Consider the following 26072-nt stretch of genomic DNA (forward strand, 5'->3'; position numbering starts at 1 on the left):
CATGTCTTGATAGATAACCACCCTGCCATCTCTCCGGTACCATTAACTAGTCAAGACTGGTCAATTTATTGAATATGAACTTTATTGTGATTTGGTTTGTAAGGCAGTGTGGCAAAGGCACTGTAAAAGTTACAAAGACTGCAAAAATGTGATAGAAAATGAGTAAGTTAAAAAAGAGAGAGAGCTACAAAATGTATTTTTAAATGAATGCATGCTGAACTAGACTAAGTACTACAACTATGTTTTTTTTATCATTGCAGAAGCACTGAAATATTGTTGGAGGTGGGGCTTGGGTAAGATGTGAAAGAACTTCATGGAGGAGGTGGAATTTATGCTGGGCCTTGAATAGGGGCAGAATACTGATAGATGAGGTTGAAGGGAAGAACATACAATGACTGATTCACAAGGAAATTTTGTAGACATACTGAAAAACAAACCCTGGGGAGTGGAGCTTCCCAACAGAGGGAAAAGCTTGATTGGTCCAGGTGAAAGCCAGACCTCTCAAGTTCCCATATAGAGTTTTCAGTACCAATGATGTTAGGAAGCACAGGGCAATGGGCTTGTTTGTAAATCTAGCAGCAGCAAGAGGTTTCACATTGTAGTCAGGGACCCCAAACTGGCTGTCCTATTACTGGATAGATTCATCCATCTTTTGGTGTGCATGATACTTCACTAGTCCTTATTCTTGCCCACTGACTGGATGGTAGTTCGTGCGCGCTTACATGCGCGTGTGTGAGTGTAGGTGTGTGTGGATGGGTGGGGGACCGAGGCTTTGTCTCCCACTGCAGCTTCTTCAACTTCTCCCTCTTATGGCACACAGCTGGCTTCCAAATTGCTAAAGTTCAAGCCCTTCTCACTGTCTCAGCCGCATTGAACTCCAGCTCTTGATTAAGCACCTAGGAAGCTTCCTCAACATGAAGGTAAAACACTGTGGGGGAGTTACTTGAGTTAGGGCAGGACCACACTTTCCAGAGGTGGTGGTGGTAGTAACTGTGGTGGTGGTGGTGGTAAGGGCTGGGACTGTTAAAAGTCAGCTCTGGCTACTGGTGAAATGTTGCTGATGAATCTGTAGTGTCAGTTAGGAGCTGGGATGTCAGGCTAGACCAGCTTGGCCTTGATCACCTCTCTCCTCCTTCATCAAAATGCCCTACAGGGAAGATTTGTTGGGCAGATGGAGACAGCAAAGACACATGTAAGCTGTCCAGATTCTTGTTATTGTCCCATTTGAATCTCACCCCTAGAAGCCCTAAGGATCTTTTCTCAGTAAACGTGTGTATGATCTCCAGATGGGATTGTCACCTCCCCTGTCCAGCTGCTGGAGGTATATAGGTTATGTAGCTACTGATGCTACTTGGATCAGGAGGTATGGGAAATATCAGAAAAGAGAAAACAATAAATGTGGAATTTCAGTAACTGTGAATCCAAGTTAGGACCTAATGCCTGACAAAAAAAAAAAAAAAAAAAAAAAAAAAAAAAAAAAGATGGGAAGCTGTCAGGATTCACTGATGATGAATACTTAGAGCTCAGTGAGGTCATCGCTAGAGATAACTTTGAAGCTGATGTGGCCTTGCTTGACTTTGGCAGTGGGACCACCCTTCTTACGCAGGTACAGAGATTTCAGATCACGGCAGTCGCTGGGGTCAGCATCCAGAGTAACCTGCCCGAGGAACTGATCACAGAATTTTCTGCTATTCCAGACCTGAAGAGACAAATTGAGAAAGTGAGTCTCAACAACCTACTGTGAGACTGATGCATCCAGTGACATCTAGGATGTACATCAAGTGATATATTTATCTTTTCCTGATAACCCTTTGATTAAGAAGATAATGTTACAAACAATATAGATGAAAGTAGATTAGGGATCATTTTTATTTGTGGGTTCGTTACATAAAGGCAGCTGATCAAAAGTGTTAAGCCAGAAATACTGCCAGACTGACATTATCCATATTGACCTAGCAACATAGGGGTTAACAGAACTAGCAAATACTTCCTTTCATGGGACTTTACAGTACATGTGCTCACAAGTATAGTCATGAGCATATCGTCTTCTGCCTAAGGGAATGATGAAGTTGTTGTTTTGCTTAATTGGAAATGTTCTGAATATAAACCAAATAAATAGTAGTGTTTGCTCTGCATCCTCCAAAACGTGATATACTTGAGAGAAGCTAATATGTGGTAGAGAACATACACTGCCTAAGATCCCTTGCTCAGTCTTACCTGGATGATAATAGGAATGTCAGTGGTCCTTCTGTAGAAAATGGCCTGTGTGTCAAAAATGGCATGCACAGTATTCTTCTGGACAGGGGAACGGACTTCTTCCTTTCCACATTTGATGATCAGATATGGATTGACAGCTGTAAGAAAGTGACATTTTTGCTGTTGGTTTTTAAACCTAGTGATTAAGTTTCCTCTCTAGAGAGGCAAGAATCTATGATTTCATAAAGTCCAATTCTGTTCTCTATGAGGTTTGAAATCTCCGAACTGAAAATATCGATGGAGATAGCAAACGCTGGTGATGTATTCTAACCATACACACACACACACACACACACACACACACACACACAGAGAGAGTTCTTACTTTCATTGGCGTACTTCTTCTCCAGGCCCTCCGCGCTGTGGACAGTGATCTGGGTAACCACCTTTGGGTAGCCACGTGCCAGGTTCCAGCAAGACATCTTGGGCATGTCCAATGTCAGTTCCCTACAACATTAATACAAATGTGTCACCTCATGATGAAATAGACCTATCTAAATAGAATTCATTGTTGAAACATGTAAGAAGCTGGATGACCTATCCCATTCCTCCCCAGATGTGGGTTTTTTTTTTTTTTTTTTTGAGGGTGGTTTTCTTTTCTCTGGTTTACAGGACTTCAACATCAGAATTGGTACAGCTGGAGTGGGGAGCTTAGGCTCCCCAGCACTGAGAACAAGATAGGAGAGCGAGGAAGAGTGCCAATAGCTCAAGATCAGATAGAACCAATCTGAGACCTGTAGTTAAAATACAAGAGGCGGAGCTTAAGAGACTGCTTCTTTCTCCTTATATGCCAGGTCAAGATTCTACTTCTCAGATCTCCATTGGAGGATTTTTCCGTAGCTCCACTCTGAGAAATATTTTGACTACCTTCATTTCAATTAGTGAGGTCTGACTTGAGTCTATTATCTCATCGGGTATATGTATAGAGGAATGAATATAGGCCAAGAATTGGAAGAAGAGGACAAGGTTTGGAAGAGCATCACAATAAAACTGAACCTGAGCTGAACAGGCACTTCTGAGAAGATCCTCAGTAGAAATTCACTGGTACGGCCATGCTGGAACATGGTTGGAACAAGCACATAGTTGCCCTTCTTCAGATACTTGCTCAGAAACACAGTACGGGTGTCGATATAGGTAGAAGTCCCAGCACGTTCCTGAATATACAGGTGGTGAAGACGGAACCTTCGGTTCATCTCCACCTAGAAGCAAAGAATGCAGTGCATTCTGTTAAAATCAGAGCTTTTATAGTAGAAAGTCCCACTTCTGCTCTCTTCTTTATCCCTTCATAATTCTCTTAACTCTAAAATCTCCTAATTTAGACTCTGATGCTTGTATTCTTTCTGCTCCAAATGCTGTTCTTACCTTGAAGAGCTCAAAACCAATGATGTAATTGTCAGGTCTTCCCATTCGGCGGTAAGTGCGTAGGTCCTTCTGTTGCAGTGACATGATGACCTTATGGCCATCCTCGGGCACAGTGAAGATGTACTGAGAGAAAGGGGCAGTCAAAGAGATGAATTAGCAGTCTCATTTAAGATAAACTAGTTGAAATTTTATGGAATAAATTTTTTATGGGATGCAGAGTCTCAGGTTAATTTCTGGGCTTTACTATTGACTAGACAATGATGTAATGGAAAATTAAATCACTACAAAGTAAAATTCATTATACTTGCTTCTCCCTATGGCATCCGGCATGTACTGAAAACTCTATTTTTAGGGCTTTGATGCCAAGGAGGGTAAGTTTTAATATGCATGTTCCTGATAAATTATTCGTTTCTTTCTGGTATTCCTTGCATTCAAAGCTTCCTATATTCCTTGCATTCAAAGCTATATGCAGAAACAATTCAGAATTCATAAAGATGGAAAGCATTCTTATTCCACTAAACCAGACTTTGCCACACAGTCCTTGGTAGATTCATAAAGCCAACCCAGACATTTAGCAACCGAAGCAAGTGCTCCAAAGGTCAATCTTGTGTATACACCTACAGAGAAGCCATTCTCCAAGTTGGGTACAGGTGCTTGGTAGTACAGAAACTTTTCTACATAGGGAACAGGTAACGATAATAAAGTTTCTTGATGGACAATTAAGATGGAAAGAGAAAAGAAAATTACAAGTTAAGTAAACTAGTTTTCTGAATCTCAGTGTTCTCCAAAATGCCTAGGCAATATCTATAGGAAGAAGAGATATGCCCATGGACAGTGAGGCAGAGTTATATCTGCTATGCTTTGACACATCCTCATATGGGCTATTATAAATTCAGGCTTGAGGTGCTTGAGAGAGTTTTGTTGTTTTCTTGGAATGTGCCTGGTCAGACATAATACAATATGAGTGTGGTGGTAAATAGACTGAATTAGAAACTGACGGGGCAGCGATTTAAATCCTAAGGGGAAAAAATGACCTCATTCTTGAAGAGAAAAAGTAGGTTATAATGATGGTGTTCAGAAGGGTAACCTATATGAAAAGAACTACAGGATATGATATGTGCGATGTATCAGGTGAACAACTGGGCAGTAAAGACAAATAAGGAAGAACTGAGACAGCATCTGGAAGCAGATCCACACTCTGCTGTGTTGAGACCATCACCAGAAAACAGGAATTAAGTTGTAACATTCAGAGAGAGGCAGCTGGAGAAACTGATTCAGATTCGAAAACGTTGCCAAGGTAAGGTTCTGCAAAGAGACCTTGTCTTCTGGGTCTTACAAGCATCTGAGTCAATCTCTAGGAATTATGATTAATGAATATTATGCAATAGATTTGAAAACCTGCTGCTAAATGAATACTCCAGAGAGGAGCAAAGTCAGTTCTGACTCTTACTGGCTGGATAGCTTGGAGGCAAAGGACAATAATTGACTCTAACCTGAGGATTCTGCAGGAAGGTATCTCGGTTGTTATAGCAACCTCCTGATCGGTTCATCAGAGGGTCATCATCCACAGTCCAACATCCCACCACTGTTTCCAGCTCCTTGCGGCCAAAAACAGGGTTATTCACATTGCGGCAGACATTCAGTTTGTGAAAATTGTGGCAAAAATCTTCCAGACTCATCCTAAATGAAAGGAATAGGGAAAGAAATGAAAATGGTACTTAATGTGTGTTTCTAATAAGAGACCCAAATTCCTTGTCGCAGAAAAACTTCTCACCAAAATTCTCCATCATCAGACATAACAAGCCCCAGGTTCTTGCGATCTGTTACAGTCAGTTGCTGCCACTCTTCCGAACTAAAAGCAATAAAGAATGAAAGAATAAGTCATTATTCTTGCCAAGACGTCAAAAGAAGAGAATGCATGATGACTAGGCCTACTTTATTTTATCTCTGGCTGGATTGCAGATCACATGCTTGACTAAAGCCCAGAAATTTCTCTGTTATTTGACAGCTCACTAACAATCTAGAGGGATAGGTTTGGGAGAACTACAGAGCTTAGGAGGTGTAACAATTAAAGTGAAATATAACTCACATTTCACTCCAGGGGCCACTCCATTCTTGTCTTCCCAATGGGTTCCTTAGGCGAACCATATACAGCTTCTCAGTACTAAAGACTTCCACAAGTCTTTCTCCAAGACGGAGCTTGCGAATATCAGTCATGGTGTAAGTATAACCCTTCAGTAGACCCCAGTCTGTTTCAACTTCTTGTTCCTCCTGGCTAGGAGACTGATAACAAATAAAGATATGTAAGGGCATAGGAATTGGGAGAGCCAAGTTCTGATTCTCCTCTATCTTGGTTGATTCATCCCAGTATGATTGAATCAAGTTTTTTTTTATGCAGATGGAGATTTGATCCTAATGTCTAATCTACCGTGAAAGCAAGTGAAAGAGTGAAAATAATGTAACATAACTACTTATTTTAAGTCTTCAAATTTCAAATAATCACTGTCCTATATTAATATGAACTTTGATTTTAAAAAATGTGGTAAAGCAGACTCATTCTTTTACGGAACAGGCGTGATAGCTTACCATAAGTTATTTACACCACCTTTGATAGTGCTGTGGCCCTCAATTGGTTCAAAGGGATAAAAAAAAACAAAAACAAAATGAAAGCTCCTCAGTATCCAAACCAGGACTCTTTGCCTATGTTAGCTTTCTGAGTTTCATTATTGGCTCTTTTAGTGGGTTTCTGGGTTAAGTACAATATTCCCTGCTAACGTTTGTTATCTTTTGTGCCAGATGTGAGCATAAAGTGATTGTTTAGGGTGAAAGCAAACCTCAATGGAGCAGCAAATTAGACCTCCTTTGGTGAACGTTTTGTACAGCTCTCCAAACAGCTTGTATTTCTCCTCAACAAGATCAGTGTAGCGTCCTTTCTGCATGTCAATGATTTCAGCCAATGTGCCCGTGAAGTCCATGATGATATCAGTGATGGTCAGACCATCCAAAGCCTCATAACAGCCCAGAAGCCTGAAAGCAAGTATGCAATTATCTCAGTGAAATTAGTTATCCAGATCAAGGACATCATGCTCCCAAGAGTTAAAGCCATTCTTGCTCAGCCTTTACCAGCTGGTTTTTCTCTGGATATGAAGTGGGAAATACTTTGAGATTACAATTAAAATTTTCTAGGCTTAGGCTATGTTGATAAATGCTAGTTCATGTAGAAACTTCTGCCTACAGGCAGATTACAGGAAAGGTTAAAAGAAGATGAGAATTCCATTTGAATTTCAGATTAACAACCTGAAAATTTTTCATAGAAGACAGGAATTAACAGAAACCAAAGCATCTATGAGTTTTGAGAGGCTGGCCCAGGGCTAAAGAAAGGTCTTTAATCTTACTGAGCTGCAGCCAATTTTATCTGTGGTGTTGAGTAGGGTAGAATGAGTGCCCAACGACAAATGATCTTTCTTTCTTCCTGTATCATGACCACAGACCAGTGAACCCCCTCCTTACTTTGCATATGCTTTTTCCAGTAGAGCATTCCAAAACTCATTCATGGAGGTGGAGAATGAGAAGACCAGATCTCCATTGATGGTGGGAAGCAAGTCATCAATCACCACCTCAGTCCATTCTCCAAAATGCCAGAAACGGAAGCGAAAGATTCCAGCATATTTTTCTGGCTTTCGAGGATCCCACTCCTGATCCTTATGGTTGGGAATTGCCTGGAAAGGTAAGAACATTTAGTCAGGTACTACTTACAAGACTATATCCAGATATAGAGGTTATAGTGAAGTCCTAAAAAAATTATATAGCAAACAAAAACTTTCCAAATTCACTTGCTTTTGAGTCTAGGTTAGAAAAGCCTAGGGTGTGATATTTTCCTCCCACAACTTTTGTTTCCATAGGGCAGTTTTGCTGTGTGAGATATTACCATATCTGTCATTCCCACGCTAAATGCGTAAGATTCTGGAGAGACAGTCAGCAGGGTTCCCATAGATAATCAGTAAACTAGATAAAAGACTATCTACATAGATTCGTCATCAAATGTTTAAATGCGTGAACAAGACATTTAAAAGTAATATCAGGATTGGAGAAATAGTTCACCGATTGAGAGCATTTACTCCATAATCATCATCAGTACTAGACTTCGGATCCCAACACCCAAGCAACAAGCGAGGTATCTCTACAAATGCTTGCTCGCCCAGCTCCTCAGATAGGAGAAAAAGGAAGATTTAGGGGACCTGATGGCCTCCACATTAATGGAGAAAACATGAGTTCTGGCTTTAGAGATAGCTCCTGCCTCAAAATGAATAGGTCAAGAGTGCAAAAAGAATTCAAGAAATGTCCACTTCTAGCCTCAATGCTTGTACATGGAATGCACCCACACGTACATACTGTGCACATTCACACAAATAAGCAATAAGATAAATCAAATGAATCTTAAAAATTAAAACCAATACAGATACAACCCTTACTTTGGTTTGCCCTATCTAGAGTTTCATGTATATTTATTCTACATAATTCAGATTTTAGTCACATCATTAATAAAAAATCACAATATTGGAATTCTGTTTTATACCAATTGCACATAAATAGTCCAAATATGTTTTTATTGAAAAATGTTCATTGTCCTAAATAAAATGTTCTTTGTTGTTTGAATTTTATGTGAATAGTAAAGAGGAAGTTTTGTATTATTAATAACTTGTTAGAACATTTTCAAGGACCCCTTTCCATCTTTTTCACCTTTTCTGTTATGTATATATGTGTTAATGATTCCCTGGCTCCTACTGGCTTAATAACAAGTTAGTACAAAGAATATAATATGAAGAAATATTGATTCAAAACATGACAAATGACAGCAAGTAAGCAACTCGTATATGTCACAAAGCTATTATATAAAATGTCATTGTTAGAATCTAGCGTACATGGATTTTTCACTGTAAATCTCAGCTTGTCTTTATTTGTAAAATTTCTTACAATGGAAATAAGTTACCTATTTCTGTTTTTAAGAAACAGAATGATCTCAAAAAGTTATGAGCTGATTCCTTTTTCTGTCAAGTTATCCAAGAAGAAAGCAGAAATAGAGTAAGATTCCACAGAGAGGGTAATACCTTTGTCCAGTGTGACTCCTGAACAGCCAAACAGGAAAATGCAGAGATCATTGCCTTGTTCCCCAGTCTTCCCTGGATCAGTTGGTGGTTGCTGATGTTGCCCACAATCAGATGGGGGTCATCAGAAATGTCCTGGGGAATACCGTAATTGGTTATGCAGTAGTCAGGGAGATTTTCAAGAGTTACTAGAAGCTGAGCTAAGTTTTTAAAGAGGAGATGAGATTGAGTGAGGCAAGGGTTTTTATCGATAAAAACAGAAAACGAAAAGCAGTAGATAACCTATGCACAAAGGACCTTATGGAGAATGAGTGAAGCAATGGAAGGAGAGAAGGATAAGATAGGACAGCGTCTGCAGCTGGAAGGCCTTTGTCATTGGCATTTCCACTACAGCAGTGAACACTGGAAGGCTAGAACTAAGACTTTGCATGCTACATTCTGATCTCCTCTCTGTCAGGATGAAATTTCCCTGAAGTACCCATGCTTGTAAAAGGGTGATTACCTTTAAGACACAAGGTCTGATAGAGGTTAACATTAATGCAGCTGCCTTTCCAGGAAAATGAGTTAGGAGATCATCCAGGAAGTCCTTTTCTAACAGAAAGCAAAGCAGTTTCCGTGACAACCAGCTTTCCCAACCCTCACCTTTGTATGAATACAAATGACAGCAGCATTAATAGCAGGTGTTAATAGATCATTCATAGGAATATTTCAACAGAAACTCTCCCCACAGGGTGTATCCCAAATTATCTGGCCTGTAGTAGGGGCAGTATTTGTTAGGGAAATACACATGTATCTTTACTTCTGATATCATTAGCTGGGTCATTCCTACTGTGAGTAGGAAGAATGAAAGTCAAATAATGTAACTACAACAAAATGTAATGAAAACAAAATGGAGCTACTTTGAAAGTATATTCAGTGGCTAGAGAAAAAGAATCCCCAAAGTTCATCTGGTGGTGGACTGGATGCTATAATGAATGAGGGATTGAGTTGACTACTGATAGGTCACTGGACAGGGGAGAAACATTGAGGCATAGTAGATAAAGAGACAGGTATAAGCAAAGAAATATGGGACATCATATAATTGCAGACGTGATGTGGCTCAGATCATCAGTACTAGCAGACTTCAAAGATAACAAATCCCAATTAAATCTTGATAAATGGAAACATTTTCCTGGGAGTGGTTATTGGCCTGTAAGTTGAAATTCTGCATATCCTGTTGAAATAAATCCCAGTTGCAAATGAAGGGGAAATCTACGTGCACTCTTTAAAATTATTATATAGAAACAGCTATATTTTTCTGGTGTATAATGTCTATTTTTTTAATGGATATAATTCTTCTTGAAGGCTCTGGTCTATAGAATGAAGCATTCCATATATCTATTAAAAGCCAAGATGGCTCTGGAAAGAAACTGGCATTCTGGGCAAACTGAAGATTAATTGAGCATCAACCTGCCAAAAGGAGCTGGTTAGGTGGATTGTCAGCTTTGGATTTTCTGGTTGTTTTTGTTTACGATGCATGTCTGGTGCCTTTATCACTGCCTTTTGTCTTGGGAGACCACCTCTATCATACTAAATAGTTTATGGGTTGTCAGCTGCTTTGTCTTTTCATTTACTGAGCACAGAGCAGGCTCACTGGGTGAGTCAGATTCTGGTGCATCTCCTCTCTATTTCTTTGCTTTTTCTAAGATGAAATTAAGAAGCATCATTGCACCTTCCTTGGTCAGACATTATCATTTTATTTGGAGCAATATATGAAGTTATGCCTCAATTTCTCAGATACAGATGAAACACAGGATTGTTTCCTAGTATAGAAAGCAGCCAAGTGAGTATTGATAGGTGAAAAAATGTGCTTTTATATATTTTAAAACAAAATCCTTGCTTGTTTTATTGAGAGTTACTATGGTTTGGAGTTACTTTGTAATATTTTAATTAGATAAGCAGGAGTCTACACCCGGTCAATACTTTGAATGTGTAAATTTCTACTCCCATAAGGGAGCAAAAAGACACATAAGCATATTCAAAATGAGGAACTGAATGATTATTATCCTCCTTGTATGAGTTGGATATAGCTATTATCAATAGCATACTTTACAATCTTATATTACTTTAAATTTTTGTGTCAAATACCTAAAAGTGGGTTTTAAGACACAGTGACAGTCATAGAATATTAAAAGTAGTGAAAGAAGCAGGGTGATCAGATAGGGGCAGCCACCTGAGTCTCTGGTTATCTAATCACCAGGACATCTAGGCCTAAAGCCTTTAATTCTTCAGAAAAGCATAATATTAAAGGGACCTTAAGATTTTGGCTGTCCCATCCCTTTCTCTTTAAGCTTGTAAATGATCCTGTGTAAGGGAATAATATTGTGCAGCTCCCCCACAGATATCCATCCCTATATTTTACTCTCTTCTTTGCTCAAAACTCCATTTTTTTCAAGATTTTCTCAGCTCCTGGTTTTAGAAAAAAAAATCACCAAGAGGTATTGATTTCCAGAATTCAAGTGACTATATAGAAATCAGTCTTGTACTACATGCAAGTACCATGATGTGGAAAATGGGAAAGAAAGCCATAGCATGTACATTAAAAGACTAGAAAACAGCCAAGGAGTTAGAAAAGATAAGAAGAAGCCAGTGCAAATCTAAAAGCTCTGAGAACTTTTTAGCAATAGATTGAAAAGAAATGAAAAGAAAAGAAAAGGCTCTTAAATGACTTTTAATATGTATTGGGACATACTAGATAGCTTCCTTTTGAAGTTAAAGAAGGATGGCTGAGAATATTTTTCTGTAACTCCAAGCTGAGAAGCAGAGTATAGATGGGACATTTCAGCCTGAGCCATGCTGGTGTGGTAAGAATGGGGTTCAGCAAGAGGTCACAGCTCACATATCCATAATGTCAGGGTGACTTGAGAGTAGGGGAGAGATGTAGGAGATGCTGTGTTCCTAATGGCTCCAGATGTGCTGGCATGGTTAAAGGGATTCTTGAACTGAGCTGTTTGGCAAAGCAAAGCAATTTCTTAGGTAGAGTATACATAATACTAAGAAATTGAACATAAGAAAAACTGGAGTGCTTCCCAAATACTATCACCCCAAGATAAATGTTCTGCAAAGAAGGGATCTTTTCTAGGAAATATATTCTCTTGGCTGAGCATTGAGGGACTTCTCAATTAGTCTCACCTCATCCCTGTTCCCAGAAATTCCTGATGGGATCTCAATTATGAGATCTAAAACCCTGCAAAGTTCACTCTACTTGCAACAATTACATGCAGAACTTCAGCAATTGTTTATGCAAGTAACATTTGAAGGCAGAAAGCATAGAGATTTGGGTTCCCTTCAGGAACCACAGTAATACCAAATATTCCTTATATAACCAGTATCCAGAAGAGTGGGGGCAATTTCAAAAGCACAGTGTGCAGTTTAGCTGGGGGAGCAGGCAGGGATACGGCCAGCCCTTCAATAGGTACTTGATGATTAACTATTCCAGGAAGGAGTAGGAGCTAATTGTCTTAAAACTTCCATTGGGAACCCGAGAACCATGTGAGCTAGCCCAAGTAGCCATCATTCTCCGAAACTTGAACCAGAAGGGGAGTTCATAGGTAGACCTAGGCTCAAAAAGCAATGTTGCATGCTCTCTCAAGAATCTAGCCTTCACCTGCTGGGAATTTTTATTTCTAAGGGAACATTTTAGCACCAATACAACATTCTCTTCCTTCCATGGAGAACTCAGTATGGAACCTAGAACAACAAACAAGTCAACTTCAGCCATACCGAGGTGGCACATCTTTAATCCCAGCACTTGGGAGGCAGAGGCAGGTGGGTCTCTGAGAATGAGGCCAGCCTGGTCTACAAACCCTGTCTCAAAAAGCAAACCAAAAGCAAACAAACAAAAAACAAAACAGAAATAAACAGACAGACAAAAGCTCAACTTCAACTTCCAGTCTAAAGAAACAAATCATTACACAGTGATATTCATATCTGAAACTTCGGACCCTGGTATGAGATGAGACTCAGCTACAGACACAAAACTTCTTTACTGGGAAGACTTTATATATCTTTTAAATGTATATATGTACATATATTATGTATATATACATTATGTATACAGAATGTATATATCTGTTAACTTTAGGCAATAAGAAGGATCAACATGATACATGTTAGAACATGGATGACCTGTAAAAGGATGCTAAATAAAGAATCTATATAACTTTAAGAAGACATTTTAATGGAAAAGTCCACAATAGAAAAATCTGGATAGAATAAAAGTAGATTAGTGGTAGCTGGTGAGAAAGGAGTAACTTACTGGGAAATAACATGGAGATTTTTTATTTTTAATTTTCTCACTTTTTAGATTATAGTACAATTATATCATTTATCCCTTCCCTGTCCTCCCTCCAATTCTTCCCTATATCCATCTCCTCACTCCTTCAAATTTCTGTCCTCATTTTTACTAATTGCCATTGCATGCATACATGTATATGTGTACACACATACATCCCCAAATATAACCTGTTCAGTCTGTATAATGTGATTTGTATGTGTGTTTTCAATGCTCCCTGGGGAAAGCTACTTTTCTCACTCCCAGGTTTACTCAGTTGCCTATAGTTATTTGTGTAGGGTTGAGGCCTTGTGGGTTTTCCCCTGTTTGGTTTGGCAGAACATGAGGATATTACTGGATTAATGCAGCTATTATTGTACCACTGGATTGTGATAATATTTGCACAACTCTGTCAATCTACCAAAAATGGTCACACTGTACACTTCGAACGTGTGTAAATTTCATGTGATATAAACTGTACTTTCAATAAAAATGAAAACTATTTGAAATACAGAATTTAAAATTAATATGACATTTGGAGAAAGTATACAAGTCTATTCAATGTTTTGATTGTGTAAATAATAGAAAACACTTAGAATCACTTTCTGTTGAAAGACACAACGTCTGGACACCAGATGAAACTCATGAGCAGTCTAAGTCCAAACTACTGTACCAAGGTTCACCAGTAGATGGAAATTCTATTAACACAGAGAAGTATTGCTTCTATTATTATTCCATCACTGGCTATCTTTTACCCAAGCATGTATATTCTTCTTGGTATGTTTTCCTTCGTAAGTTTCCTCCTGCCAATCATATGACAATAATTTTAACCTGGTACTTTTTTACCCTCCCATTCAACCCAGGCAATGTAACAAAATGGCCAGTGGGTAGAGTACTCCATGAAGGCATACTAAACAAAGGCCATTGGCAGTAGACTGCAGAAGTTAGAAGTTGACCATGAGAGTTGACAGAAGATCTTGTGCAGGAGCCCTTTGTTCTTCCACAGCTGGCTGTGCAAATTCCCATGAGACTTTGCTTCATATAAGTCAGGGATTAGATGTGTCTGACTCTGGGACACTATTGTGGGTGGGTATGAGTCAGTCAGGAAAAAAGCCAGAGTGCTTGGCGAAAACTGGAGAAAAGATTTCTGTGGGAATTTGGCATGCAAATTCAGCCTAAAACGTGTACCTGCAGACTCACTATTACACTGAAACTTCATGGAATTTACTTCTCATGAATTATTAAGACAGGCATAAAGGAAAGATAAAGAGCATATGGAAAATACTTGTATACCCAGAAAACTATGAGAAAATCGGGCCACTGGCTTCTTGTAAAGAAACAGGGTTTTTCTATGGAGGGTATGGATAGTTAATTGCCATTAGCTAATTTAAAATGTCTTTTATTTCCTGTGTATCTCCTGCTTCTCTAAACCAAGCCAGAGCCAGATGTAGTAAAACGGGCCTATAATTCCAGCACTTGAAATCGCTGAGGCAGGAGAATTATGAGTATAAGGCTATCCTGGGATCCATAACACGGCTGTCTCAAAAAGAATACAGAAGAAAAGTTGCATATAGGAAGGAATAAGGTGGAACTCACTCTTAGTCCCTCAAAGAAGTGGGAGAGCTTCCTAGAGTTAAGTTTCCTCAAATGTCAATGGTATTCAGGAGTATGTAGTGTTAGAACGTAGAAGCTTTGAGCAAGGAAGAAACAGAGACATCCAGATTAGAGTATTGGATAAAGGATCACAGTAGAGAGCTTTCCCAGCATATACAGGGGCGTAGGTTTGAACTCCAGCGCTGGAAACAAAAGGGTGCCAGATTTAGTGGCACACACCTGTAGTCTAGCTATTTTGCAGACTGGATCAAGGGAATGACAAATTGAGACAAATAGAATTTTAGAAAAGCTGTGGAATGTAGCTCCGTGTCCACTCACTAACACTTACATAGAGTACAGAGCAGGAGGCAAGTTGGTTTATCATGCCATCTCCATTTTGAAACTTTCCAGGAAAAAGAGAAACCCTGGTTGAGTGTGATGCTATGTGGTAATATGAATGGGGAAATGTCTGTGCCCTTCCCTGCAAACCAGTATCTCAATTTCCCTAATAAAGCAATGAAAAACCCCTCTGCTCTTTCTGACTCAATTCAGAGAAGCCTATTACTGTGTCTAAGCTTTCCTGATGGGAGGCCAGAAAATAGTAGCATGGTTCTTCAACCCAGGCTTACCCTTCATTCTAGTTGTAAAAGAATCCAGAGCTTTCCGAGAAAATATCCCATGACCTTATTTTTACATGATCTACTCTTCTTCAAAAACTCTATGTAGCTTCTTAATAATATGCTATAAAATAACATTTCAAGTATGTCGCTCCTTTGGGTTTATTAACTCTGTTTTCACAACTTGTTCTTTAAACATGGATCAGTTTATGGAAGAACAGCAGCAACACAATGAAGATGAAGTGAATACTTTTTAAAAGGAAGCCACATAAATGCGTGTTTGTCAAAAAAAGAGGCAGAAATAAATATTATGATAGGAGATAAAACTTATTTGGGCTTTAAAGTCAAGTTCTGAGTCAAATCTTAGCTTGGTAGAGGTGGGAACCTGAGTAAATCTTTACCTTCTCCTGGAAGACTTGATTTCCTCATCAATTTGAAAGGCAAAATATCTATTTTTTTAGTCTTGTTTTGAGTCTTGTTTCTACATTGATTTGGGATGGGGTGGGCATCCATGATAAGCACGTGGAAGTCAGATTGACAACTTGTGGGAATTGGTTCTCTTCTTCCATTGTGTGGGTTCGAGGGACCAAACTCAGGACTATGAGTTTGGTTGCAAGTACTTAGCTGATGAATCATGTTGCAGACCGTTGTTATACTTATTTATTTGTTTGTTTAGGTTTCTGAGAAAAGTTTTCTCTGTATAGCTCTGGCTGTCCTGGAACTTGCTCTGTAAACTAGTCTGGACTCAAACTCAGAGATTTGCATGTTTTTGCCTCCTGAGTGCTGGGATTAATAGCATGTTCCACCATGCCCTACTACAGGCTATGTTTTTAAACCAGGAACATTAATTACACATCAAAGAACTTGTAACCTACCTACCTTGCTAAACCATGATTAGTATGGATGAAGTGAAATCATACATAGAGAAGTCCAACACAGAATCCAGTCCATACTAGGTTTATCATGAATGCAATTTCTTTTGCCCCTACACACACACACACACACACACACACACACACACACACACACACACACAGAGTCCTTAACATTGAAGCTTCCTCTAGAAGGAGCATAGTTTGTCTTAAAGAAAAATACACTATTGTCATAATTATTAAGTTTTTTCCTTCCCTGTGAATCCATCTAGGATTAAATCTACAGAATTTGGATGAAGAGGATAAAGTACAAAGAACTTTGCCAAGACAGAGGGGAGACAATGCATCTAAAGCCGAAGTAGCAGAGGAAATGCTGTCTACCTCGTTCACATCTGGGAAATGGCTTTGAATTGTCTTCCAACTTTGCCACCCACCAGATATCCTTCCATCTTCTTTAGGACTTCACGCCCACCAATCATCCTCTCTCCTGCATCTTCAAACTCTTTAGGGTCTTTACTTTTTAGCCAGTGACTATGCTCAAGTCTGCTCATTGTTTAAAGGATACCCATCCAACGTACACTTCTGTCACTTCTCTGTTTCCTTTTTAGCTCCTTCTGCTACCTGTTACTATCATCTATTCATAAGTTTGATTCTCTTTTTCTTCTTTTTCAAATATTTTTTCAAATATTTTACATCTTTGGATTCTTAAACATATTAACGTATTCTATTCATGTTTCCTGGATTTTTTTTATTGTAGGCAAGCAAAATGATCTGCCATCAACTTAGAGGTTGAACCTCTGCTTTATTGCTGAGTTACAGTTCCAAGCTCCAGTCTTATACTTTTATTAGTTATTGTTCATTGTGAATCAACGCTAGCTACTAGAGCATCCAGGTCTGATGCCTTTGATTCTTCATAAAAACATAATATTAAGGAAGGTACTTTGCAACTTTAGCTGGCCCATTCCTTTCTTAAGTATAGAAAAGGGAAGTTGAGATCAATGTATCTTGGCACCACCTGGTGGCAATGTACATGAACTAAATTAACTCTTAGAATTCCATTTAAGAGTTTAATGTGAAAATGGCAACAAAGAACGGCAACAAAATGATTGTTGATTCCTTAAGGATGACAACCACTAAGTTCGTGACTAAGGTAGTTCACAACCACATATTAAAACACATTTCCGTGCAAAGGGAGTCTTCAGGCCCAAGAGCTTGCACTATATGATATCTCCCTACCTGATCATTGGGAAGCATCGTCAGTAAATTACCCTTCTGTCCCGTTGCAGCCATGTCTATAAAGCAAGTTTGCTAATTATTTTCCAGACTCTATCACTGCACCTTATTATATATTGGAGTCTAGTTTATATACATTTTATGGAGAGGTGTTGAGCTCGGCTGAGACACAGCACATAGATATTCCATTAAGACCAATAATAACTATTAGTAGTTAATATTAGTGGTTATGGAAAGACTGCAGTTATATATGAATTCCATTAGCTAATACTAGAATGACACAGGGAATGATATTCAATAAAGAGATGAAAGGCCTCCCTCCTCCAATGCATCCTTTGTGTTCTTCAAGCAGAAGTCATTTCTCTGATGCTCTCAGTCTAAGAGGATATTGGCTTCATTGATCTGAGGTCATCTTTAAGGTAGGATCACAGGCAGCTAACTAAAGAGACAAGAGGATAGTTTCTTTCTACGTTTCAATTGTTTACTCAAAGTTATAAAAAGAAAAAGTACAGTATATTTCCTATTCTATTGTTACTGTTTTTGTATGGTTGACCAAATTTTTAGTCTCTTCAAGTTAAAGCCTACTTTAAAACTGCCTCTGGGTGACGGGATGATCCACCATCTCTTTTGTGTTAGTCATTTAAAATTGTGTATGCATAGGAAAACATCATTATATATATATATATATATATATATATATATATATATATATATATTGTTAATTATAACTCAACAAAGAAAAAGAGAGCAACTGTGAAAGCTAGGAAGAAAGAAGACAGAATTCTAAATTTTCAGAATAGTAAGTCAGTGTAAGTGAAATTGTGGGTCATGTGGAGTTTCGAATCAAAGCGAAATTAAGGAGAAAGAAGTGGGGAGAAAAATGAGAGGTACCTGAGGACGTTTCCACACAACCTTTCCTGGAAGCAGCCGGTTGAAAAACAGAGAATCATTCTCTGGTAGAAAGGTAGGGTCACAGAAAAGCCGGCCATCCTTCATGCATTCCTGCTTCAGGTCTTGGTACTTCTGGTTTTTGAAGAGTTTCAGAGGAGGACCCATTATTATCCAACTAGGTCTAGAATGACAAAAATTGTTACTTTGGAGGAACTTCTCAGATCTTTCGAGGATTACCTACAATTCCACAAATGGCAGCAGCTTCATCCCAGAGCCTTCAGACTGAAGAAAAGTCACCACTTTCAAGAAAAGAGGAGTCAAGGCTCAGATAAATGTTGGATCCTGGGTGAGCACCTAACTATTTTAGGACCTTGGTTTGTTCATCTACCAAATGGGACAAAATGCACTTTAATGGTTTCATTGGGAAAATAGGTAACAGATGTGAAGATTGCCAGCTAAGCATAAATCATGACAATGTAAAAGGTAATTTTCCACTTCTACGAACATGGAACAGCTCAGAAAAGTACCATTTTGAAATTTGATGATAAAGGAGAAAGAAAAATCACTTTACCGTGTTCAGAATGAGTCAGTGTCCCGCATGCTTGGTGCAGAAGGGAAAAACAGGCTCTTTCAATTCTAACAAGTTCGTTTACATAACTACTTTCTTTTTATTATTTAAACAGTTTGTATGTTTTACTATTGGCCAAGCAGGCTAATGTACAAAACAGAGCTTGGCAGATGGCCTCCAAACACACATATAAAAACATAGAAAGATTATATGATTTTCTTTCCTTTCAAAGTGTAGAATCATTTGCAGACTCCAAAACCAAAAGGCAGACTGAAATTTAATTACACTAATTTGACAGACTATAGGTTTTTAATCCCATAGCAATATAATACACTATTGCTTCCCTTACTTTGGAAAAATATAAAAGAAGGAAATGCCACATAGCTAAACAAAATTAATGCAGTGGTTTTTCACACAAAGTCTGTCAGACTGCCCTACATACAGATATCCTTAACAGTTGGTTTGAATGAAGATAATTTAAAAGGAAAATTTGATTTGAAATAACTTTGTAGTGATAATAGATCTTTCTATGTCATGACTTGATCCACAAAGAAGGATATATTTGTAATGAACTGAACAATTTTCCTCTGACATTTAATAGTAAATGAAAAAGTGTTGTGAAATTTTTATGGTGTCAGCTACATTAAACCTTTATTCCTATGATTTTACGAGCTCAGTACAATTAAAACCAAAAACCTATGGTTCAGCGTTCTAAAAAAAAAAGTTTCATGAAATTTGCCAAAACAAAGAATTAAAGCAAACCCCCAAATTGGCTACATCATCACTGTGGATGTGTGGAGGAGGCGGGTGTGCATGCGTGCAGTGCTCCTGTGTGCACACATATATGTGTTTGTATGTGTAGGAGCATATTCCATGGTTTCTACAATCTATCTCCATCTTTGAAGCACTGGAGTTCAACATGTATTCTCGTACTACACTTGATTTTCTATGAGTCTGAGAGATTCTAACTCAACTCCTCATAGCAAGTTTGTTACTTACCAAGCCATATTCCAGGCCCTTCTGTTGCATTTAATATTTTCTAAAAGTAATAATACCAGTTGATTAGGTCCTTGCATGTCCTTTAGTATTGTAGTGCACTGCCTCATGATGAAAGTTTCCCAACTTGAAAACCATAAAACCTTTAAAACTACTTTCTCAATGTTATTTTATGGCAAGGCAATTTGCAAGGTATGTATAATGAACATGCCCTTTCTCTCAATTTAAAAATTAAGAGACTGAACGTGACCACCATTTTTCCATAGCCTTATTTACCGTCAATTGTTTTTCAAATTAAGTATTGTGAAAACACTGTGAAACACCAATGTGCTTTCTGCTACCCAGATTTAAACCTGTTCCCGGGTTTTAGATATTTGTGTGTTGCATTGTATTTGGAAGCATGGGTTGCATCAGTAATAATTCTCCATTAAGCATCAGAGCCAATCTGAGTGTTTGCCCAGACCCCTTTTCAGAGCCTATTACAAATGGACTCTAATTTTCATGTGTGTTCAAAGTTACAGCTAATAGTCCCGTGTTTCTTGCTTTCCCTAGAAGGTTTGGTGGACTGCCAGAGGCTGGGGGCTGTAGTAGAGTCTGAGGCAATTAGAACATTTAGTTTGCCAGAACCTCCTAGTGCTGAACATTCTGGATAAATGGGTATTTCCTGCCCAGGAAAGCCATGTGCTCTCACAAAGTCTCCTTTGCTAATCAGGCAAATAGTAAGGCTCACAAAAGCTTGCAAGAAGAATTTGTTACAAAGAAACCCTGTCTAAACACAGAAGTGGCATCAATTCAACAAAATTAGGTTTGATTTTTAAAGACAACAAAATAGGTCTGGTGAGATGGCTCATCGGGGAAGGGCACTTGCCAAGTCTGATGACCTGAGTTCAATTCCCCAAGGACCCCATAGTGGAAGGAGAGAACTGGCTCCCACACATTTTTTAAACACACACTCCTAAATTGAAATCAAACCATATTAAGATCTAGGTAGGGATACTTCAGAAACATAACGTCCAGCGGGTTTTGGAGGATCAAATCTTGATAGAATCGATCAATGCCTTTTGCATGAACATGCTTGCATTACAGGGACACATGAAGAAGTATGAATTCGAACTTTCATTAGGGTATAATCATAGTCCTAAGTCCTGCTGGACTTACGTAATAAGATTGACTCCCCAAGTCTGACTAGGTAACAAGACAATTGTGTTTCATTTGCTCTGTGAACTTGATCTCTTTGTGCTTCAGATTAGTTTGTTTGTTGCTTTGTTTTTAGCATGAGATGACAGGCATAAATCCTTCACCCTTAAACAATAGCTTTAATTATAACAGTTAATTTAATTTTTAATAGATAGAAAGTTCTATATGTTTGCAAAATAAACATTGAAACCCCTCTCATTACTAGGCACCTTATTCAGCACCTCAGCATTGTACGGGCACTATTTGTTTGACAGATAAATGCCTCAAGTAGACAATCATTATTTGTGTGGCAAATTATTTGAAATGTGCAGTGTCCAATGTAACTCACATGTTCTTTCTCTGCAGCAGCCATGCTTTGTAAAGCATGACCTGTGCCAATCATTTAGTATGCTCAAAAATGGCGGCTCAGAGAAACAGCAGCTAAACACTGGCAAGACTGAGTCAAAGCCCAGTCTGTGAAATGCCAGACGTGGTGTGTGGTTTTCTTTTATACCACATTTCAGCTTTCGGTCACTGCATTTTTTTTTTTTTTTTTTTTTTTTTTTTTTTTTTTTAGAGAAAGGATTTTTTAGTTCAAATGAGGAAACCCTCCAAAGTAAACGCAATGCCCAACTTTTGAGGCATTCTGCCTAGAATTTATTGCCATGTGGTGGATATTGAAAAGGTTCTTTTTATTTTCATGGTTTAATGATCATGGTAGAATCCAAACCCTTTACAACTAAAGGCTCGTTCGGTAGCTCTCAGAAAATGTGGAATCCCAGAGATATATAAGCTGGTAGTATGAACAACTTTCTCTGTCAGAGCAGAGGTTTACAGAGACAGGAATGTTTCTTTCTTTACTGTTCCACTGCACCAGGTGGTGATAGAGAGGAGAGGGTCATTTAATCAAAGATCACCGGTTTGGAAAGGTGATAGAAGATAAAAGCTAAGGCTTTACATTCAACCCTCAAATCTCTAGATAACCTCTGGAGTATGAGCAATTCTGGGGAAGAATTGTTTTGCCTGAGGGCAAGTGGCAGGTGTGGCCAGGCAGGACAAACAGCAGGCTTATCCTTGAGGTAATGGCCTTAGGCAGAGTTACTAGAATTCGGATCTGCTGCTTAAAGAAAGAAAGAATGTGAGGAACATTTGTCTCCCAAGAAAACGGATAGGATAGGGGCAGGTTCAGTGTGTGGCAAGTCAGAAATTGCCAGGGCAAATGGAGGGAGGCTGCTATGTGGAACTCAGGCCTGCAGCCAGGAGAGAGTTTTTGCTGTACATTGGACTTGAAGCTCTGAGGAGACAGGCAGATACTTAGAGGAAAGTTATTTCCTTCTTTGGCGGTGGATCAGCTTTACAACAGTCATCAAATTAATTCTTAATCAAAATTGATAAAGAAAAAAGAAGAACATAGAGCTGTGATCACAAATTACTTTGGCTTCAAAGGAGTAGGTGAAGTAGCCAGTACACTTTAAGGGGCACAGGGTGAAAGTGTATGGCTCTGATGACACTGTCTCTGGCTACCTTCTCCCCCAGAGTCTGCAAAAATAGAGATAAACGGGAGCACAATTAGTCCAAGAGACCTAATTCTGTCCTAGTCTAGACATACTCTTATTCCTTCTGCTGGAGGTAATGGGGCAGATTCGTTGGGCTTTAATGGGGAGAATAAAGCTTCAGCATCCACGTGCTACACAGAGAATAGCCCTTTCCATTTCTGCACAAGCAGAATCGTATCTTACATCTGTGGTCGCGTATCTGCCAGAGAACTTCGAAGTGGCTGTTGACATTCAAGGTTTTGTTGGCCAGACACTCTGGGATCTGAAAGGAGCCTTAAAAGTTCCCTAATCAACTCTACTGTTTTCCATAGGATATATTTACTCTGACCAGAGAGGGGACTGTGTTAAAAAAAGAAAAAGCACACAATGTACAGTGTTGAAAACCTAGATCAAGAAGTAAAGGACAATTCAAAAAAGCATAAAAAGAACATGCATTGTCAGGAGGTTCACAAGCAAATCCACGATGACACCACTTATTGTAGTGACATCTTTCGCCCTCAGTTTCCCTATAGGTACAACAGGAATATGATGTTCCCTGCTCACCTCAGGGCGTTATTTGGAAAAGCTAATGAAATCAAGAGTGTGAGTGTACTTTTGAATGTTAAGAATAAGTTAACATTTAACAGTTATATTAGGAAATGTTTAATTTTAGCAAATTCAATCGCGTTTCTTTGTAGAAACAAAGGAAATATGATCACATGCTTAAAATAAGATACACATTGACATTTAAAAGATCTATATAAAATGGCCATTCCTTACTCACCACTCCACCCCCCATTTTTGGCTGACTTGCTGACTTGGCTAACTAAGCTTATCCTAAAAATCTAATTTTACAGTCCTTTGAGAACCTAATTCCTATTTTTATAGAATGTTTTTTTCAGGAAGAACTCTTAGAAATCAGCCAATACACCTTCTTTCTTTCACTGTAACATGGAGAGACTTTGCCAGGGTTATGTAGTAACAGAGTTGGTACTAACATTGGAACCTATTGATGCTTTCACCTAAAGTATATTTTGAAACAAACAAACAAAAAAAAGAACTATGAGAGGAAGGGCAGCACCACACACAAAACTACAGAAATACATTGTTTTCTTTTTGCAGCAATGCACGCAAGAAGTCTTATTTTTGAATTGCAAGCTGTCAGAAGGTGATATGATTTCAATTCAAGGCTAGCTAATCAAAGGAACTTTTGAAGTCATGATGGGGCTGTTTTCTGCTTTTAATTTAGGAACTGAAAATTTGCAAAGTTATAGAAAGTCTGCTTTTTAACCTATTCCTGACCATGTAAGCATTTAAGCTACTCCCTAGACCATTGGAAACTCTCACAACGAATAAAGAATGCTGTTCAAATACAAAGTACTCACACACACTTGAGCACACCCAAGCACATGAGTGCATACTTGTATGCACAAGTAAATGTGCATGCATTCCTGCATGCCTGTGTGAACACACACACACACACACACACACACACACACACACGTGCACATGAGAGGGGGAGGATGTGCACAGAAACACCCCCCAAATTTTTGTTTATTCAATCAGGCCATAAAGAGAGACCTTAATTTTACAACAGAGATTAGCAAATGAAGCATTTGCTGAAGTTTTTTTTTAAAAAAAATACATAAATACAAATCAGGAAGCATTTTGCTGTGACAGGCAGAAGAAGAGAATTTGCTGAATTTTTCAATGTGGTTTTCACCAAACTTTTTTCCAAATTCTCACACCCACTTGTTTCCATTGCCATGTGTGGCAGTTCCCTTTTCCTGACCCTGGCTGAAACCAGCTGTGGTCAAGTCCCCAGTTAAGCTCCCCCCCCCCAAAGTGTAGTAGAGTGGAGTGGGGGATGGAGCCGTCACTGCAATTCAGAATTTAAACCAAAGATAGAATCAGAGGGGAACCAAACCAGGCCCAGGGGCTGATAATAGAATAGCAAGATCAACCTGTCACCAGGGCAGGAAGGTCCCACGAGGCTGTGCAGACAGGGTGTTAAGATAGCCGAGGCAGCTACTCCCTCATTGTGCAGCAGCCCATAACGATTACAGAATGTAGGCAGAGTGTGGTTCCATGACTGTGCCTGAATTGCAGTACTTTGCCTATCACTCTGCATCAGGAAACTGGATGAAGCAGCTAGCCAGCCAGCTTCTCTCCTCGCACTCTTCCTCACAGGCTTGTTCACCAAGTGTTTACGAACAGAACATCCACAGAAAACAGACCAGCTATCTCCCAGAAACAGGTTAGTGCAACACCATCAAAATCATTGCATTGAGCCCCCCCAAATTCCAACTCACTTTCGAGATTTCAAAACGGCTATTAACATACACATGTACACACACTCTATCCAGACAAACCCTAACATTAAGAGATGCAAAGTTTGCTTAACTCTACAGCTAAAGTTCCTTTTAGTCTCTTAGATGTTATATCTCAGAAAATAAAATTTTAAACTAAGTTTGTGAGCGCTCACTCTACTCACCTGAGTTATTCCACGAACGCTGCTGCTGCTGCTGCTGCTGCTGCTGCTGCTGCTGCTGCTGCTGCTGCTGCTTTTAGCCAGGTAACCCCACTAAGTCTGTTCGGCCAGTGCAGCTGAACAAAGATTCTGGCTTTCTTAACCTGGAAACTATTTGGGCTGTACCAAGCTCTGCTCACAGGGGGAGGTGCCTCACAGCAACTTCAGGAGACTTTGCCCCGCCCAGCACTCAGAAACTGATCCTGAGTCACGAGGAAAATCTGGAAGGCGGTCCTGCCAGATGTGCAGATGGGATGCCCACTCCAGATCCACCCACCAGTAAATTGGAAAACCCAGAAAGCCACATTTGAAAGGCCTTTCTGTTTCAAGGAGAAATAGGACTTTCAGGAAATGGGCCTGATAGATTTCTAACTCCTCTGTCCCAGGGGCGGGAGCTGGGGGTTGGGGGGTGGGGAGTTGCTGCAGACATGGACATTACTGAAGAGAGGACATGGAGAGCAAAAATTTTCAAATGTTGGCAGAGTTCTGGTGAGCTAGGCTGCAGACATGTTCCTAATAGACACTTCTATGATAGCAATGAGGACTTCAGCATCAAGTGGGAATGAAAGGGCACCTAATAGGTTGCCGGAGCATAATGGTCACTTTGTGAAAAAGCAAGGACCATTTGGCCAAAGGCAGAGAGAAGGGAGGTGAGTGGAGTTTGCTTCAATGGCAGCTGCTAGAAGCTTGATTTCTAGCAACAGTGCAGTGTCGAGATTCTGCCAAACAGTGTCTGGTGAAAAGTAGAGCGAATAGCTGTTTGCTGTGAAAGGCCAACCAAGAAGTGTTAGTGGCCTGCTCAACCCTCTGTAAAATAACTCTGTTGAATCCCACTCGAGGCTGGCATCCGCCCTTCCTGAGGTTTTCATTGAGACACAGTTTAAAGGCTGTAATTCTTAGGATTTTTGTTGTCTATTTCATGTTTACAAAAATGTGAACACTACCATCACCCCATTCAACAGATTTCCTGCCCGGTGTGCTGATCACCATTGCACGGAAAATTATCACTCTCTGTCTCTGTGCCTG

General features: G+C 39.3%; 1 protein-coding gene across 1 annotated transcript; it reads right to left on the reverse strand.

Moving 5' to 3' along the window:
• Window positions 1-60: 60 nt before the first annotated feature.
• On the reverse strand, window positions 61-25190 carry Capn6 (calpain 6). Its single transcript, XM_034485310.2, has 13 exons — window positions 25011-25190; window positions 18242-18422; window positions 8727-8858; window positions 7129-7337; window positions 6453-6645; window positions 5708-5901; window positions 5393-5470; window positions 5112-5298; window positions 3619-3741; window positions 3253-3455; window positions 2582-2703; window positions 2218-2354; window positions 61-1699 (listed from the first exon to the last, which is right to left on the reverse strand). The coding sequence occupies exons 2-13, from the start codon at window positions 18404-18406 to the stop codon at window positions 1517-1519; spliced, it is 1926 nt and encodes a 641-aa protein (XP_034341201.1). The 5' UTR covers window positions 18407-18422; window positions 25011-25190; the 3' UTR covers window positions 61-1516.
• Between the last annotated feature and the right edge of the window lie 882 nt (window positions 25191-26072).

Source organism: Arvicanthis niloticus, chromosome X (genome assembly GCF_011762505.2).
Source record: "Arvicanthis niloticus isolate mArvNil1 chromosome X, mArvNil1.pat.X, whole genome shotgun sequence".
NCBI classification, from domain to species: Eukaryota; Metazoa; Chordata; class Mammalia; order Rodentia; family Muridae; genus Arvicanthis; species Arvicanthis niloticus.